Source organism: Aulostomus chinensis, chromosome 16 (assembly GCF_037954235.1).
Source record: "Aulostomus chinensis isolate RoL2024-O1b breed Wild chromosome 16, RoL_Achi_v1.0, whole genome shotgun sequence".
NCBI lineage: Eukaryota > Metazoa > Chordata > Actinopteri > Syngnathiformes > Aulostomidae > Aulostomus > Aulostomus chinensis.
Genome location: NC_141335.1, coordinates 15,316,576 through 15,336,633, shown reverse-complemented (window position 1 = coordinate 15,336,633; position 20,058 = coordinate 15,316,576). Strand labels below are relative to the sequence as shown.

Genomic DNA, 20,058 nt, shown 5'->3' with positions numbered 1-20,058 from the left:
AACCAGAGTCAACATTCCTTCAGACAAAATTCATTTGCGCAGGAGCACGAATCAACCCCAGCTAAGGAAGTGAACGTCCTCTCACAATAGAAACAGACTCTCCCTCTAGTGTGCTGCCCCCTCCTGGTCTGAAGTGAAAGATGAAGCGTTCGCTTGCACAGTTAACAATTTAATTTACCTTTAAAATGCTTCAAGATGTGATGCAATAACATGTTTGTTAGCTAAGAGAATAAATAAATTGTGTATACTGTGCATGTGCTTTTTTTACTTAAGTACAAAGAACATGACATCATAGGTGTTACAGTTAAAATCAAAATATTCTTTTACACATACATACATCATGGTATGTCACTCTATTTAAGGTGTGCACTCGTCCATTTTTCCCAGTGTTCAGTACATTTCTCTAACTGAAGTCTTAAAATAAATGAAAGTCTCGCTATACAGTAAATTTCTTGAATGATCTCGTGCCACTGAACCAATGTTGGAGGATCTAGAACAACCATTTTCTGGTTATAGCTTTCCTCCTACTTGCCAAAGGAATCTTCAATAAGAAATTACCCTTCTATATGACTGTTTCTGGAATTTTACCAAGATAAAAGGTAATAAAAGAGAAATTTAAATCCGTTCCTATTATTGTGTTTATTGCAGTAGCCTCCTCACTCACGAATGACTGGATTTTTGGACAGGCCCAAAAAACACAAGTGATTAGCCATAGAGGCTCCACATCATCTCCAATCGAAGCGCCTGCATCGCCCCCCCACCCCCCCTTTTTTATCCCCTGCTGTTACACTGGCCTGCGCTCCCCTTCCATGAACCAGTCTGCCATCCAGTCCCCCATTAAGCTGGCTTGCTCTCCCTGCCTCCCCTACCAGAAGCTTCCTTCTTCAGCTGTTATTAACAATTCCATGTTTCCCACATTGTGTATTGTAAACTGTTTTCTTGTCTGTAGCAACATCTATTGCACGTCTGTCTGTCCTGGGTGAGGGATCCTCCTCTGTTGCTCACCCTGAGGTTTCTCTGATTTTTCCCTGTTAAAAAGGGTTTTCTATGGAGTTTTTCCTCAGTCGATGTGAGGGTCTAAGGGCAGAGGATGTTGTTATGATGCCATGTAAAGCCCTTGGAGACAAACTGTTGGTGAAAACGGGCTCTACAAATAAAATTGCCTTGCCTTGCCTTGCCTCACCTCTGTGCCTGTTTGCAGTGCTGTTATTTTAGAGTTATGAAAAATCACACTACATTCTTCCAGCCAAACTCTTTTAAAAAGATCTTAAGTTTGCAGTGGTCACTTGTGTCTCACTTATTTACAACCACATCTCTTCTGATATTTGTGTTTCTGACTCCCTCTCCCATTTTTGTTTAATGGATATTGTAGAATGATTTTTAGAGGCTTGTATACTTCCATGCAATCTTGAGACCAACATTTTATTGTCTTACATGTGTGCTGTCTTCACACAAACAGCGTTGTTAGTTGTTGTGATCCTTGAGAGATGCCATGTTAGATGCTGATGGTGAATGACCGAACAGAAAAGAATGCAATGAGTGTTTGATAAGGAATGTTGATAAAAATGTGTACTGTCAATGACTAAACCCAAAGACATCAACACAAATGATTATCATAATAATCATTCTAACTCTTTTATTTTTATAAAGCTGTTTGATGAATTTACATACAGGATGCAAATTGTGTAGAGAAGTCCCCTGAGGAACTGCAACGTCTCGGGTGGCCCCTCCACAGTTCTCATCTTATCTGCTAAGGGACTCTTGAAGCTGCTCATACATTCTCTGGTCCTGTACACACACACACACGCGCGCACACACACACACACACACACACACACACACACACACACACAGAAATGTTGCAGTATTTAGTGTTGGACACGTTGGACTGGTTCTCCTTACTACTTATAGGATGGTAAGCTGATAGAACAGCTTTGACAAACATTGTCTGTATTTAACAGGCAAGTGTAACTCTACCAGGGGATGGGACATGCAAACTGACTGTGAATCTCCCTCCATGTATTCCCAGCATAAATAAAGTAGAAATAAAAGGGAAGAGTAGTACACCTAAACAACTGTGGTAAATTACATGTTCAATATACACTACCACTCAAAAGTTTCGCCACATTGTCATTCAATTTTTTCTTTATTTTTTACTACTTTCTACATTGTAGATACAAACTGAAGGCATCAAATATATGAAAGACGATGTATGGAATTATGTAGCAAAGAAAAAAATTGTTCAATAACTGCAAATGTTTTTTATATTTTAGATTCCTCAAAGTAGCCACCCTTTGCTGAGTTGACAGCACTGCAAACCCAGGTTGGTACACAGCTGACAGCCCTATTTGACAACTGTTAGAATTCACAACATGGTTAGAACCAATCAGCTAAGTAAAGGGAAACGACAGTCCATCATTACTTTAAGAACTGAAGGTCAGTCAGTCCAGAAAATTGCAAAATCTTTGAATGTGTCCCCAAGTGCAGTCGCAAAAACCATCAAGCGCTACCATGAAACCGGCTCACGAGGACTGCCCCATAAAAGGAAGACCACCATCACCATCACCTCTGCTGATGAGGATAAGTTCATCCCAGTCACCAGCCTCAGAAATTGCAAGTTAACAGCCCCTCAGGTTAGAGCCCAGATAAATGCCACACAGAGTTCTGGTAGCAGACACATCTCTACATCAACTGTTCAGAGGAGACTGCGCCAATCAGGCCTTGATGGCTGAATAGCTGCTAAGAAACCACTACTAAGGTAAAGAAGAGATTTGCTTGAGCCAAGCAACACAAGGGATGGACATTAGACCAGTGGAAATCTGTACTTTGGTCTGATGAGTCCAAATTTTAGATCTTTGGTTCCACCTGCCATGTCTTTGCACAACACAGTAAAGGTGAGCGGACGGTCTCTACATGCATGCTTCCCACTGTGAAGCATGGAGGAGGAAGTGTGATGGTGTGGGGGTGACAGAGAGACAGCAGAGACATTAAAGCTGAGGAACTGATTATTCTGCTGATGAAGGTTATGTTGTCATCATTTTCATTTCTAGTGATGTTGTGTTGAGTTCAGTGGGAGGTAAATGCATCTTTAAATAGTTTAACAAGAAACACGATACCCTCATTTTGTGATCTTTGATGTCTAATGACTCACTGTCATTCATTGTAAGGTGAATATTCTTCTGTCTCCTTTTCATTATCATCATCATTTTCTCCACCTTTTCACAGAGTGTTTATGTATTCATACCTTTTTAGACACAGAAGGTCGAACCTTCATGAAGGCATCCTCAAAATTCTGTTTGCTCACTCTGATCTCAGTGACAGGGCCGCAGGAGTAGGCATGACCTGTGTCAAACAGTGAAACACTCAATCAGATGCTCTTCTCAAATTACTGTCATACGTGCTTATACTCAGTCTTGTCACCTGTCTGATTTTTGATTTTATTGATCTTTATTTTTTTAATCGAAGTTGGATGTTTAAATAGAATACATACAAAATAGAAGCGTGGGTTGCTGAATCCACATGCAATAACAGAATATGTAGAGGCAGAAGAACACGCCTGCACTTTCTGGTCTACAAACCAACCAGAACTTCTTTGCTTGGTGTCATACCCAGAACTCTGGGATGTCCCACTCCCATTTGGAAATATTAAACCATTTAAAGCAGCATGGAATGAGAAAGCAAGTTACCAGGTGAAGCCAAGGAAGGCTGGGATTTCAGGTGGCCCCTCAGGGCATTAACAGATGCCTCCCTCACTAACGCAGTCAGGTCAGCCCCGCTGTATACACACACACACGCACACACACGCACGCACACACACACACACATCTCTGGATCTGATCAATTGTTTCCTTTACATTTTATCAACAACTGGTAACTACATCCATTTGTTCATTCATTTATTTGTTCATTCATTTGTTCACATTCCAACAGTGGCAGTACTAACCCTTAAACTTGATTAACATCACAACTGTCATATTATGAGAAATGTATTTGCTGGAAAAGAGATAAGACACATTGAAAGGTGAGATCTGCTGACAGCATTATTATATTTATGGTCTTCAAACAGGCATAGTAATCATATTGTTACTGTTATTTTCATTGCAACAGTAATCATGTCAGGAAGATGTGACATTTTGATTAAGGACAGTCTGACTATAAATGAGTGAGTGCCTATAAGAGGGAAGCTGGTGGTTCCAGACTCACGTGAAGCAGTCGCATCGCTCATCATAGGCGATCTCCACCAAACTGACATCCTGCTCCAGCTGAGGTTTGGTTCCAGACTACAGCACACCAAGAATACAGATGGACTCAACTTAGTTCAGCTCCAAGACTGGAGGCACTGTGACACATCTCCCTCTTGAGTGGGGAATGATTTGGGGGGAAAAAATTCAGCATTTTGCAGCTCCCGTTCAGAGTGAGAGCAGATCTGAGGGACTGTTGAGGTATTGGCTGCATCAGCCAATGAATGAGTCTTTTCAGGAGCTTCCTGGTCACCTGCTTGACTTGTAACAACAGAACAGTTTGTCACTATTCCTGCAAGCTCTAACGATTGCCTCCAGTACTATACAATATGAGCTAATGGAATAATGACAACCTTTAAACTTGCGGTGCTGCTTTTAGGAGCTAAAACCCTGTAGGGAATTCTTAGCTCTGAGTCATAACAGATGATGGAAAGAAGAGGGTTTTTTATGGAGGAACCAAAGAAAAGAATAAAAGGTTGAGATTTTGCATATTGGGATACCTGTGCAATGTTGAACACTTCAAAAACCATGTTGCAAGATGTACATATTTCATTATTTATATACTACATACATCTTTTGTCTGTATCTTTTGTCTCGGAAAATAAAAAGAATATCTTACCCCTCCCAAGTGTCTGTCTACTTTGGCTTTCTGTGGTCAACAAGTACCTTAGTGATGGTAAGAAGGATGGCATGGCGGTCTGCAGGTGGAGGCAGACCCACATACAAGGTTTTATCCAGACGGCCGGGCCTCAGTATGGCAGGATCAATGATGTCTGGCAAGAGGGACAGTGAAAGACAGCGTTTTTGCAAACAATGAGGATCGAATTTAGTTAAATGACAACACTAAGCAGGAGCAGCTTATGTCTACCTGGCCTGTTGGTTGCAGCCATGATGAAGACCTGCTGTCGGGTCTCTAAGCCATCCATCTCTGTGAGCAGCTGGTTGACTACCCGCACACTGGCCCCTGACTGAAAGGACACAATTACTAACAATACAAAACTCTAAAAACAGGCAGTAGGAGCACATCCACAAACACACTTCTTCATATGCAGAAATCAATGAGCTAGATGGTACAGCTTCCATCAGAAAATCAACCCAATGAGATTGTTTGCTTATTTGAAACCTGATGTAAATGTAGAGAAAGTTGATGTGGCGCAGAAGACTGATCACATTCATGCTTTTGTTTAATTACTGCGATAAAAGATGAAATAAGTTCATGACATTTGATACATGATCTTTTACACTGTAGACAACTGTGAGGGCAGTGTTTGGAAATGTGCCTCCGACTATATACTATTACTATTCATCAATGTACAGTTCATATTACTGTACATTTGGGGATTAGTGTCCGTCACCTCGTGGCCTGAGCGACGAGGACATAAAGCATCAATCTCATCAAAGAAGATGACACAAGGAGCAGAGTTGTGTCCTCTTTGGAAGACCTGTCTGACGGCCCGCTCACTCTCTCCCACATACTGTAAAGACAAAAAGCTCCATCAGCTGGTGCAGCAAACTTACTTCTGAGACTGATGCAGCTAATGAGAAATCTCTACTGTAGGTGATTGATGAATTTATACCAGAACAACACACAATTTAACATCAGTAAAGGGAGCCATAAATGGGTTGTGTCAGAAAAAGTGGAGAGATCCAGCCACCTCCAGCCCTGTGACTCACCATGTTGAGCAGCTCTGGACCCTTGACTGAAATGAAGTTGAGGCCTGACTCATTTGCAACTGCCTGTCAGGATCCAGGACACACACACCACAGTAACACACAGTGAGACATGACCACACTCTGAGGACACAAGCAGCTGATGTCTGGATTAAACATTACAGAGTTTAAAAATGCAGAGACAACACCATCTATCATCGACAGAACACAAAAATAGGTCTGATATTCAACTTTCCAACGGTCCTTGAACAAATCACATGAAACATATATTTTCATCTAGAAAAAAACGAAATCTTACGCGACGGATAAATGATTTTATTTCAAAAGTCTCTTGCAAGTTTTTGCAAAAAAAAAAAAAAAATCATGAGCAAACCTTCTATACTGTGTGTGTGCTCCTTTTGTCTCATTTTCAATTTGGATTTTGCAAGTATCACACTTATGGGTACTTGTAACATGCCGATCTGGAGTCTAATAACTTAACATTTTTGTGAAAGTGACTATCCCAAAATTCATTTTACATTTTTTGATGATTTCTACCATCACGGCTGTGTTGCAGTGCACTAAAGTCCTTTTCGAGTTCTCCCTACATCCAGACACAATTGTGATATGGGACTGCACATTGATCTGAACAATGACACAGTCAGTAGGAACGTGAAGACTGCTGACTTTCAAGAAGGTAAGGAGACTGTACAGAAAGTAAGGCCAGCAGACACTTAATTAAAGTCCACTAAATACACTGTTAAGATCCATTGTGCAAGCTTATCTGATCCACAATAACATAATACTACTGTAGGTATAATGACTGTTGAATTCCACATTAAATTGATAAGTCTGATAGTAAGTGGGGAACCTTAGCCAGCAGGGTTTTTCCACATCCTGGGGGTCCAGCAAGCAACACACCAGATGGAGCACTAAGCCCCAGAGCTCTAAACAGCTCTGGAGAACGAACAGGAGCCTGCAGAACAAACAAAGAAGTAAACTTGGTGAAATGAGCCACCACTGAGCCCAGTCTGAACAGACAATGTTCATAAAAGCGAGAAGCACCCAAGTTGCCCATGTCAGACACAAGCAGATACTGTAAGGAAGCTGGTACAGGATAACATGGCCACATAGCTCCTGTCACACAAAGTGACAGAAAGGTTTTCAACAATAACAAAACACATGATAGTAATAAACTACTTACTAGGCAGTAACAACACAATAAATTATTAATATTACAGTTACAGTGTACAGTAACATGTTACCACCAGCTCACAGAATCTGATTGTTATGCTGTTATCAGTCCAGTCCAGAGTGAAAATCTGCCTCCCAGAAGCTTTCTTATCTGCCCAAATTACAGGGCTCAGTGATTTGGGGGAGTCTTTGCAAAGTAAATCCATAATAATATTGAACATCTTTTGTGGGTTTTAATCCATCTTAATCCATAACATACTCTTCATTGTGACGCCACTATAAAATATCAAATGACACTGTCCGACCAACCAGAACGGTCACAAGCTGTCTCATGCATATGGAGTCATGGGTACTGGGGTTTGATTACTATTTCTTTAAAAATTCTTAATTGATCCCTTAAATGTATAAATAAATTAGGATGTGAAATACACTGCCATTTTTAATGCCTCTGTGTTTATTGCAGTGAAAGTAACAGAAAAGAATTGTAATCAGTAAATTATTACTCCACACAGACAGTAATATAAAGTAGAATATAACTTTCAACTTTCTTTAAAGCAACTAATAATAACTTATGTATCACATCGAAGAAGTAACCTCTTTTACAAGCAGGTGAGAGGGTGGAAATGATATGAGATGATATGCTGTCAAAAATCCACATCAAGGATGTTAGAGACAGATGTTACTTTCAAATTAAAGTAAATGATAATACCTAATACAATCAAATTTTAGAAGTAACCTTTTCAGAACTTTTACAAGCAGGCGAGAGGGTAGAAACAATATGAGATGATATGGTATATATGTTAGAGAGTTTACCAGTATGGCCATGGTGAGCTCCTCCCTAATGTCCTGAAGGGCACCCACATCCTCCCAGGTGACATCAGGCACAGTGGCAAAGCCCTCCCTCTTGGCTGAAGGCTGGACACTTGACAGGGAGACCTGGAAGTCTGACATGAGGATGGAGAGGCCAGCCAGCTCCTCCTCTGACAAAGTCTCTGTGTTCTTCAGCAGCTGTAGAAGGTTCCACATCTCCCCCTGCTGGAGAGAAGAAGAAAAAACATCTCAGGGCACAATTTCAAGATTTAGCTATAAAGTAAGTTAAATAACACATCCAGGAGTGTCAAATTTAATGCAAAGTCCCTGTAATTTACATACCCACACATTGCACTTGTTTCTTTTAAATACATCAATTTGTTTGTTTCCCTCCACATATACACACAGTGACAAGCACGGCTCAGAACCAGATGCCACTCAAGAGAAGCTAACAATTCACAAAAAATATTATTTATATTATTTAATATTTGAACAGTGAACAGTTAAGCCTACTGAGCAAAAATTCTCTTCAGAATGTTGAATAGTTCCTAAATGACCATCACTATTTACAAATCGAAACCAACACTGATAACAATGGAGCTCTTGGGTCCATTACTTTTGTGTTTCTGAGAATAAGAAGAGAGCTACACCTGTGTTTCAAGTGTCAGTGTGCTGATGTTGACCAGTGAACTGGTGCAGCTCTTACCAGCAGGTGCTCCTGTTCTTCCTGACCTGATGGTGTCATGTCTGGTGTCTCTGTGGTGACTGCTGCACAGCTCTGCTCACAAACCTCTAAATCAGTCTGATCAGTGCTTGTTAAGAGCTCTTTATTAGAGCTCTGCCCTCTCAACAACAGAACCCTGTTAACGGCACTCATGCCAGCTTCGCGGCAAAGTGCCATGAGATCTGCGCCCACATAACCGGGGGTGAGCCGGGCCAGCTGCTGATAGTCAAAGTCCTCTGGCAGCTTCAGTTTACGACACAACGTCTTCAAGATCCTGAAAGATCAAAACACATCCTGCTGAAACATCATTCACACATGGAGCACATGACACTGCTGTATTTCTCCATCGCGCACAGAGAAAACTAAATTATCTGTGAGCCTGCTGAGGTAACGTGCAACTTCCTGACAAGAAACAGACAGGATGGCAGGAGCAAATTGGTAGTATCAATAGTCAGTGGATTTGTGATTGTATGTTCCTGTGTCCTCCTCAAAAAAATGAGCATATGTGGTGACAGGAAGCAGAATTTGGATGCAAGAAAACAAAATGAGGCTGACGTCCTGAATACAAATATACTCTGGCCCTTTCCTCAGCCCCTTCCTACCCTTTTTAGCTCCTTGTCCACATTTTGCATTGTATAAAAATTAACAGTAAGTGGCATTCATTTACCATGGAAGATCTCTTAAATAAAGCTCCCTAATAATATTTAAAGAAATAGTTTTTCTGTGTTGTATATGATTAAATATTACAGTGCAGTTTTGCATTTTGGTAAAAAATTATTTTCATGATCCAGTTTTAGACACAAATTAATGTCACTGTTGTGAAGATTTGCAAAGATCAAACATATAAATGGCAGAAGGACAATGAAAAATGTTAAAAGCTGTTCAATTGTCTCCTATCACGTCAAGGAAGGAAACAATTAAACAGATTTCTCTGACAACCTAGCAAATAAAGAACAGACTTACAATCTCATCTAAGAATATTAGGAAATATGAGGCTGACCTAAAACGAGCTGCTTCATCAGGGATACCCAGGCAGATCTCTCTGTCAAAGCGTCCAGCTCTGCGAAGGGCAGGGTCAAGGGAGTCTGGCCTGTTGGTGGCACCAATGACCAGGACCTGAGCTGTAACTGCAGGGCTGTTCAAGTCTGTCAAGATGAAAACAAGAGAACTGCTATATGAATATCACTGTTTCATGTAGAAATTGATTTGGGAATATTTTACATGTCCTCTTTCAGACAAGAGAACGGAAAACTTCAAATAAATATATGTATGTGCAATACATGTTTCCATGTATTTTAGTTTCAATTTCTTTTAGTACAAATTCATGCAAATTAGCCAATTAGATAATAAGTCATTTACAAATGTATATACAACATTTCAGATAATAATTGTCATACTGAAATTCCAAAGGTCTAAAGGGTTCAAGTTGTAGCTCAAGATGCTTTCAATGTGCCCATGGTAGGGGTGTAACAATTCATCCACTACATCAATGTATCGATTTATATTCCTATGATACAACTACATCAATCTGTGTTCAGCAAGTTGGCCTTCTGGACAACATATATCAATCTAACATCGTTTTAAAATGTAATCGATTGCATTGCTATTGGGAAATAACACACTAGAATTAAGCACGGGAGAATTTATTTAAATGTGTTTCTTAGCACTTTTAATGATAAAGACTTTAAACGTTATTTGAGTCAGTCTGCCTGTCGGTGACGTCATCCCCACACACCAGCGGCAGCGCGAATTTCAGAACTAAACAAATCATGGCAGATGACAGTAGAGAACCTGGCGAGCGAGAAATGATCAAGCCGCAACTGCAGTCCAGTGTGTGGGAACACTGGTTTTTGCAAAGACGGAGCTGTTTTAGGATATGTAAAACCATAAGTAGCGGGTAAACCTACTGTTAAATCAACCTGAGGAGATGTTGGTTGCACTTTAAATTTCACTTTAAATATTGTACTATTTTTATGTTGCAAAACAAAAGCAGAAGCAGAAACCTACTATTGAAATGTTAGTTGTACTTACTGTATTTTTATTGAAAATGTATTGAATATTGAAAATGAGAGCGGAAAAGGTTGTCTTCCTGTTAATTCAACCTAAGGTGTCGCACTTTAATCAAATTAATTGCCATTAATTGTTGTTTAGTTGTTGTTTGCTTATATCCATAATTAATTTATGACTGATTACCGAACAAGAGACAACAGTAATTTAGGAAACTTCACCTGCACTGTCCAGTATCCAGGTATTTATTTCACATTCACACTGATAGAATTTTGGCCAAAAAGTTACTAGATCGATTTCCATCCATTTTCTTCCGCTTATTCCTGTTAAGAGTCGCGGGGGGGGGCTGGAGCCTATCCCAGCGGCTTTCGGGCAAGAGGTGGGATTCACCCAGGACAGGTCAACAGTCCATTGCAGGGCCAACATTAGTGTTGTCAAAAATATCGATTTATCGATTAAATATTGATTTTGAGAAGTAAAAACGGTACTAAATGTCTTTTCAATAGTATCGATACTCTACCTGCCTCCTTGGTTGACACATGCGCTGCCGCCACCAACAAACACACACACACACACACACACACACACACACACACACACACACACATACAAACAGACAGAGCGCTGCCCTGGGGAGTGAGCCATGCAGCAGCCCCTCCCCTCCTGCCTCGCTCACACACAGCACTGGCTGTATTTTTTTTTCTTTTATGCCGTCGCTCTATGTGTGTAAACTGCCATGAGATGGTATCTGCAGGACCTTCACAACCAGTTTTAATAAACATACAAAACAGTAGAAGTGCTGTTTGGAGGTTCTCTGGATTTGAGTCAGATGAACAAGGAAAGCCAAAGGACAGCAGAAAGCCAATATGCAAGAGATGCAACAGAGCTGTGCCGACAAAAGGAGCGAACACGACGAATGTGGCAAAGCACCTCCAAGACAGATACCCAGACCTGTATAGATTAGGAGGTATAGAGGTTGGTAACAGTAGAACTTGAAGTATGTGTTGCCTAGAGTTATCACATCTATCGGTGTTTACTTTGACATGTTGTCTTGTTAGCTAATTGACGGTAAGTTACATACTGTACTGTATATTAAAACTTATTTGCATGCTGTTGTTAATGTGTAAAGAATAACTAGAAAAAGTTCTCTAACTCAAGAATAAAGTTCTGTATTTTTCTTTAAATAAAAAACATTTTTGCACTAAATTCTGAGAGGTTGCTTAGTATGGAAAATCGAATCAAATATCAATATTTTTCAAAATATTGTATCAAAGTGTGAAATCCAGTATCGTGACAACACTAGCCAACATGTAGAGACAGACAACCATTCACACTCACAGTCACACCTACGCACAATTTACAGTATCAATTAGCCTAGTCCCCATTTGCATTTCTTTGGACGGTGGGAAGAAGCTGGAGTACCAGAGAGAACCCACACAGGAACAGGGAGAACATGGAGACTCCACACAGAAAGATCCTGTGCCCGAGCCGGGACTCAAACCCGGAACCTTCTTGTTGTGAGGCGACAGTGCTGACCACTGCACCACCGTGCTGCCTTCAATCGATTTCAAGTCACTGAATCATTTTGGATCGTATCATTCTAAATGAACCCATATCATCCTTGAATCATATCGGTAGCAACAAATTGTGATATGAATCGAATTGTTGTTAAAATGAATTTTTTACACCCCTAACCCATGACAGTTCTACTTTACAGGCTTCAAAACATGATTAAAGCTGTAATAACCCCCCAGCACTGAGGTAAGGACATTAATAAAGAATAACTGAAGTGACAAAACCATTGAACAGAAGCTTTTGTTCATGTAAAACATTCAGCATCATCATGACATCACTCACAGCCAAGATTCTTCAATAGTCCTTCCCTCTCTCCATTAATATGCAGATTCAAAAACTCTGCTTTGATACTGCTGGTGACAGTATATGGGGTGCTAGGGAGGGGCCACATTTTTTTCAATTTTTTTTGTAGATGGGCATGAATCAGGATCACACCTCTCATTTCAAGAATCGTTATCTAAACCAAGTAAACAATATGCATTTTCTCATGAACATTACAATACACATTCACAAGAAACTTTATCAATTTTGTAACAACATAAAATTATTTTGCTGTATTATGACAGGATGTGGAGAACATTTAAGTCACCCCTTATCAAATCTGAACTTCACCTCTCAAGAAACACATGCAGGTGAGGGTTACTTCACAACGTGGACATGGTGACAAAATCTGCTACCTTCTGATCCCTTTTTGAGAAACAGTAAACCTTCACTATACACTTCAATAAGAATGTTAATGGGGACTGAATGAAAGAGGAAATGTAAGATGAGACTGAAACTCATCTCCATGAACAAGTTAATACACAGTAAGAGGGAAACGTGGAAAGTATTCCTGATAATTCTGTTAAAATTTGTGATACATCTGGATGGAAAGCAGACAAATGTTAGGTTAAAGTATTATTGAGTGATGGTTGTTTGTTTCTTTTCACCCTACCGTCCATGCAGGTGAGCAACTGGGCTACAATCCTCCTCTCCATGTCTTTGGAAGCGACTTCCCTTTTAGGGGTGATGGCATCGATCTCATCTATGAACATGATACATGGAGCCGAGTTCTGCAGGCAGCATCCATCCATCAACATTACTATCATGCAACAAAAATATGAGTTCTGCTACTAGTTTACTCTATAATGATATTACAAAGAGGAGAACTGACCACAGCCGTGTCAAACAGCTCACGGAGCTTCTGTTCAGACTCTCCAGACACACCAGTCACCAACTCCGGAGCAGAAACCTTCAACATGGGAATCTCTAGCTCCTGAAACACAGACACACACACACACTTTTAAGAAATCTTTCCCAGAAGTTTTCCTTGATAATCCAGGGTTGCATTTGCTCATAAACATTTTGCCTGAAATTCTCTTTTTGTCTGATGTGTCCAGCAAGATGATGAACAACCACAAACGTCTCCTTCCCTGGTTTTGAAAGTTAACTCACCCCCGCCACAGCCTGGGCCAGCAGTGTCTTCCCACAGCCTGGAGGCCCATGGAGGAGGAATCCCCTGGGAGGGACCATTCCCAGCTTCTGGTACACCTCTGGGTGACGCATGTGGATCAACAGCTTACACACCTCCTAAAACAATAACAGCACAGGAAAATGGATAAAATGGATAAGTAGGCCTTTGGGTGGTGGTTGGTATTAATTACCAACACCAATACAAAAACAAAGAGAGGAGGGAAAGATACTGACTGTTAATGTCTCTTCATTTCCGCCGACATCTTCAAACTTCAGCATAGGGTACTGCAGCTCTAGTGACTTTGATTTGGCTACAAGATCAGGTATAAAGGAAACATAAGCAAATTTTTATAAAAGAGACCAAATAACCATAATCAATATAAGTGACAGTGCAGCCACAGAGCAGGAAGAATGCAACTCTCTATACGGGTCATGAGGGGATCCCGGAGGTATCATAGTAAGGGAAATTATGGACTCTTTACTCAGGACCCCAACTGAGGGGCTCTCTCAAAGCGCTAGAATTTCCCTGATGTTCTACTAGTTATGATTCAGTGCTCTTATCACCATGGCCTGCGTTTGATTCCTGGTCAAGTACCTTGCCAAGCCATTTCCCCTTTGGAAAAATGGTATTTTGGATTTTTATGAAGAGTTTGAAGCTCTCTGAAGTTGGTCGTGTCTGCTCCTGAGAGGGTGATCTCTAAATGATCTCTAAACACACACAAAAACTTGGAGACATGGCAGATGCGTGTGGAATAACCATGACCACTGTGGTAAGAGAAAAAAAAAATCCTAAAAACAAAATAAATGTTCACAACTCCACAGAGGAGGTTTACAAATAATATAGATAAATAAAGTCAAACACTGCACTATTTACAAGATGGATAGCAGCTGCATGGCAGGAGCTACATCCCTAAAAAAAAAAAAAAAAACAATAGACCAATACAGCCTTTCATTCAAAAATATATCAGGTCTGCATCTGTCCCTCAAGCAGCAGTCCTGGAAGACCAATGAGAGAAGATGCTTTTCTTCTCATGAAAACAATGACTGTCCAATAAGAATTTGAGACAGGTACCTTACCAAAGAAAATAATAAGTGTGGTGTTATGTACAGGTTAAGTATGACTGACTCGCCTCACACACCAGTACCTTTCTTGTTCAGGCTCTGAGACTCTGTCATCTCAGTGGACTTCTTCGTCCTCTTCTGGGAAATCTTAAGAGCTTTCTCAGGCTCCAGCTGTAAAACATCTGTCTTCTAGTGGCAAAAAACATGTCAAGGTCAGACAAAACATTGGACTAGTTCTTTATATTTCCATTTTATCTCTATATATTTATACTCCCTATTTTTATATTTATAGTCTATTTTTTGCCTGTTTTTGTCTTTTCTGTATTGTGTGTGCCACTTATGTCCCTCCTCTAATATTTTTACCTATCTTGACGATGCTGTTGTGACAAGTGAATTTCTCTGATTTGGGCTCAAAAAAGTCTATCTTATCCTATCTCGTCTCTTATCTTATCAGGTACAATTTTTATACAATTTTGATCTTTTTTCTCTCAGCCAGTTTATTCTTGTTTATCAATTTGTCGAGAACAATGCCATATAAATAATAATTATTGTTATCAATATTACAAACTGTCGATCATGCATCAAAGGCCCTGCCTGGCAGAAAAGCCACTGCATCAACAAATGTCCTTCTAACTGTATAAATAAAATAAATATTTCAGGATCTTACAAACCCATTCTAAGTACAGTATAGTGTAGCATTATTGGGATGGTCTCTTGTTATGGGTGGCGATCTTAACAGGCTTTCCATATCTTTTCCTTTCTTTGCCTTTGGCAACTCCTCAGGGATACATGATGAAACCAGGAAGTCAAAACAATGTTCAGACCCCAAATACAGTGCTATTATGTACATCGTACTAACGTGAGGACATACATTAATTGTGTGAATGGGCTCTTCTTCACACAGGTCAATGAAGACTTTGGTTTTCACAGGGCCTCTGTCTTGATCAATGAACCAGCCTCCTGGGGACTCTTGCGTTGCTGTCTTGAAGGGGGCAGGTTGATCTCTACTTAGTGAGGAGCTGCTGGGGTCAATGGTCCCCTTCCGGTAGAGAGACGTCAGAGAGTTGTTCATGTGCTTGTTGGACTGTGGGGGACAGGACCAGGACTGAAGAATGACCAGTGACCAAGCCATAGCTAAGGACACTTCTCCCTTGCCTCTGTCTATGTATGCGTGTGTGAGTGTGTGCATATGTTAGTATGCATGTGTCTCTCTTTCTAAAGTCAATTTACCATGAATGTTTGGGGAAATGTTCCCGTCAACCACACGAACAGAGGACAAGATAGTGATAGCCCCACAATGTTTTAAGGTTACCTTAAACCTGTTTATGGATACAACAAGTTATCCTGGATAGAGATGCTACGGCCTTATGCTGGTGATGGAACTGATTCACTCAAAAATGACTGGTTAACTGCATATCAATTCAATATTATACCTAAACTCTGACATGAAAACATGTATTAAAGAACCCAACCAGCTGTCCTATGACTTTTGACGACCTGCCAGTCTGTGTGTATTATGGAATGCAATCCTGAATTGAAAAAGGAGAGCCTCTGCATGGAATGTTCAGAACACAAAGTACACCTTATTTCGTACCATGCTGTCGTCAGCATTGGAGGACTCGTCTAAGCCGCTGCTGCTGTCGTCACTGTGAACACACATGGTTGTTAGACATTCGCAGGCGGTGGCAACAACTGGTTACAGACAGATATTATTATATTCAGTCAGCAGCTTATGTAGCTGTTACCCTGTGTCATTATGGCTGTGTTTGGCTCTCTTGGCTGCCAGGTGTTTTCTCTCCAGGTCATTGAGGCCAGACTCATTAGTGATGGCCTGATACACTAGCAGAGAGTGACAAACAGAAAAGAGCCATCAGGCAATAAGAGTTCCAGCGTGGGAACTGATGGAAAGGCTGGACTGTTTTCTCACGATGACAGGATATTTCTGTCATCTTGACAAGTTTTTTTCCTATAATCAAGAATTCCCGTATCATGTAAAACTGTATTCACAATTTGTAGCTTATTTGAAATATCTGTTTCAGAAAATTGCTGCATTTGTTTTCCCATGGCAATATTCACCAGCTGTGAATGACAGCAAACATGTGGAATCTGCCCAAAATGTACACAGAATTAAATGTTATACAAAAGAACCTAGTGTTTAATACATTTCTACGTGTGCACCCAATATTTTATACATTTTATTGGGAATTAAGTGCTGATAAGTATAAGAAATGGAATTTTGCCAAACAGGCAAACAAAATTCACAAAGATCACTTAAACTGAATTCAACTATATCCATAGCAGTTTTGTGTGTGTGTGTGTGTGTGTGTGTGTATATATATATACATAAATATATATACATAAATATATATATATGTATATATATACATAAATATATATACATATATATGTATATATGTGTGTGTGTATATATATATTTATATACATAAATATATACATATATACACACAAATATATATATATATATATATATATATATATATATATTTATGTATACTTATTTATTTATTTATATACACGGCAGAACAGTGGTGCAGTGGTTAGCACTGTCGCCTCACAGCAAGAAGGTTCCAGGTTCAAGTGCCGGCTCGGGCACGGGATCTTTCTGTGTGGAGTTTGCATGTTCTGGGTTCTCCAGCTTCCTCCCACCGTCCAAGGACGTGCAAATGGGGACTCGGCTGATTGATACTCTAAATTGACCGTAGGTATGACTGTGAGTGTGAATGGTTGTCTGTCTATACATGTTGGCCCTGCGATGGACTGGTGAACTCCACCTCTCGCCCGAAAGCCGCTGGGATAGGGATAAGCTGCAGTTATGCTGCGGCTAGTGTGGATCCTGATACACTTACATAATTTCATATGTACCCAGTATTTAATTTAATACAATTATTACATATGCAATTTAATACATTATTACACAAGTACCCAGTATCTAATATGACATATTAGAATTTAAACAAATCCCACTCAAGATAAATGTGTGATGTGAGATACAGTAAAACCTTGCTTACCTTTCTCTACCTGAATTCTGAAAGCTGACTTTTTTCTTCGGCCATACTCCATTCTACCGACACAACAGATTTTTTCACTCATCACGAAATGCAAAGAGTCATTTTTTTTAATCACAATCACAATACAGTGTACCATGTGCAGTTTATTAGGTCTACCTAGTTTCAACTACTGCAGTCCTCTGCGAAATAAACATGAAAACTCTTTTTGAGAAAGTTTCAGCAGATGCTCATTCCGGAGTTAGAGACATAACTAAATTAATAATTGTATATATTTCAAGGGACGTGTTGGAGATGTTCAAGACTGAAGATAAGTCATCCTTTAGTTTGTTCTAATAAACTTGCCTGTACAGTTTTTGAAGTTCCTGGGCGACTTCTGATAGGTCAACATATTCACTGTTACTGGAGGCCAGATACTGAAAAAAAATAAAAATAAAATAAAAATTAATAGAAACTGGGTCAAAATGACTGTTGACTGAAGACCGAAATCAACATGACAACAGCACTTCAACCTTTATTTATGCAAAAATCATTCATGTGTCTCCCTGATGAAGATGTCTGGTCATAAGTCCCTGCTTGAAACATGTCCTTGATATATGAAGTTAATGGGTCTGCCAAAGAGGGGGTGTAATTAAATGCAAGATTTAAAAAAGTGTGTGTGAGAGTGAGTGAGTAGGTGAGAGAGAGAGAGAGATGGATGTACCTGTTCCACTCTTTGTCTGAGACGACTGTCCAGCCAGCCTCCACCTCTGTTCTTCATGTGTGTGTTGTTCGGGGCCTGCTGCACATATGTAGAACAACGGAACAATTTGTTATTATATTATTATGAGAGCTTTAATTCTACAATCTCTTTAAAAGGCTTTAAATCTGTAAATGTTGTGGACCACAACCAGCAGATCCATCAATAACACAATTTAATACCAGAGAAGCAAAGACTCAATGTAGTTATGTTCTGACATAGTTGGCTTCAGAGCTGCTCGAATCATGTACAAAGTAATGAACCAAAGTATGTCAACAGTATCCAGGGTTTGCAAAGTCAATTGAGAAGATTATGTCTGTTCAATAAGACAAAAAAATGTTCAAGGAAGGACATAAAAAAATATTAATTTTGTCACCATCAAAGGATTCAACATACGGACAACATCAGGACAAACTGGTGTGATGATATGAAAAGTGTGACTCGGTCCTCAAATTAAAAAAAAAAACTCTATAAAAATAATATTCTGAATGATTATGAGATGGAGGGTGGTGGTGCAGTGGTTAGCACTGTCGCCGGAAGGTTCCGGGTTTGAGCCCCAGCTCAAGCACAGGGTCTTTCTGTGTGGAGTCTGCATGTTCTCCCTGTGCCTGCGTGGGTTCTCTCCGGGTACTAGGGCTTCCTTCCACAGTCCAAAGACATGCAAGAGGAGACGACGCTAAATGGATACTCTAAATTGACCGTAGGTGTGACTGTGAGAGCGAGTAGTAGTAGTCTATATGTGTTGACCCTGCGACGGACTGGTGACCCGTCCAGGGTGAAACCCGCCTCTCACCTGAAGGCAAGTTGCAACAAGAAACTCCACGTTTATTAAAAAAGAAAAAAGACAACTACAGGAAAAGCGTCGTGTTTGAGTTTTATGTAATTACGTACCTCAACGCATATACTCCTTATAATTCACTAAATCTTCCTCCAATACCTGGTTCGGCTTCGTAAACGTGAGTACAACACAGTCTTGTAGTCCCGGAAACAACACTGTTTACGTCCGGGTGAGTATTTTCACAATAAAATATGTGGTTGCGAACAACGCAATCTAACATCAAAGAATGGATTGTCGAGTTTATTGTTATGTGATTATCATTGTATGTTAAATAATTACGTCCCCTCTTTCCAACAGCATATGACATTACACACTTCAGGCACATTTCTAAAACTTTGAGAAATATGTGGGGACATTTGTTGGTGGCTGTTTCTATTTCTATAAGACCATGAGATGACTGTTAAGACATCATGAATTTTCATTCACAAATTCAAGGAATTTGTACAGACATTTTTTAAAAGATTTCTTAACTATATATATATATATATGTATGTATATATATATATATATATATATATATATATATACACATATATATATATATATACATACATATATATATATATATATATATATATATATACATATATATATATATACATATATATATATACATATAAGAAATCCTTTATTAATCCCTTGCAGGAAATTGTTGGATTGCAGTGCTCCATTTCTCTGTAAAAAACAATACATAATACAGAAAGAAAGTAAATAAAAAAAATAGCGAATCAAGATATAGG

The 20,058-nt window shown here is 39.6% G+C and overlaps 1 protein-coding gene across 2 annotated transcripts; it reads right to left on the bottom strand.

Moving 5' to 3' along the window:
* Nucleotides 1-798: 798 nt before the first annotated feature.
* Nucleotides 799-19,485, bottom strand: nvl (nuclear VCP like). Of its 2 annotated transcripts, none has more exons than XM_086180813.1 (24): nt 19,372-19,485; nt 18,445-18,519; nt 18,087-18,157; nt 17,745-17,797; nt 16,461-16,554; nt 16,310-16,361; nt 15,587-15,799; nt 14,799-14,904; nt 13,888-13,964; nt 13,636-13,770; nt 13,355-13,456; nt 13,136-13,253; nt 9,620-9,764; nt 8,602-8,893; nt 7,899-8,120; nt 6,763-6,867; nt 5,916-5,978; nt 5,597-5,716; nt 5,110-5,209; nt 4,908-5,014; nt 4,204-4,280; nt 3,687-3,775; nt 3,245-3,342; nt 799-1,788 (listed from the first exon to the last, which is right to left on the bottom strand). In XM_086180813.1, the coding sequence occupies exons 2-24, from the start codon at nt 18,499-18,501 to the stop codon at nt 1,744-1,746; spliced, it is 2,541 nt and encodes an 846-aa protein (XP_086036939.1). In that variant the 5' UTR covers nt 18,502-18,519; nt 19,372-19,485; the 3' UTR covers nt 799-1,743. The 2 variants fall into 2 exon arrangements, with proteins under 2 accessions (XP_086036939.1, XP_086036938.1); XM_086180812.1 differs by having other exon boundaries at nt 800-1,788; nt 18,445-18,522; nt 19,372-19,474.
* Between the last annotated feature and the right edge of the window lie 573 nt (nt 19,486-20,058).

Excerpts from the sequence above, each read along its gene's own strand:
- nvl (XM_086180813.1), bottom strand. The coding sequence starts at position 18,501 with ATGAAGAACAGAGGTGGAGGCTGGCTGGACAGTCGTCTCAGACAAAGA. Across the intron at positions 4,281-4,907 it reads TCCTTCTTACCATCACTAAG|TCTGGAACCAAACCTCAGCT; the intron begins GTACTTGTTGAC and ends GGTGTGCTGTAG. Across the intron at positions 3,343-3,686 it reads GCCTTCCTTGGCTTCACCTG|GTCATGCCTACTCCTGCGGC; the intron begins GTAACTTGCTTT and ends TGTTTGACACAG.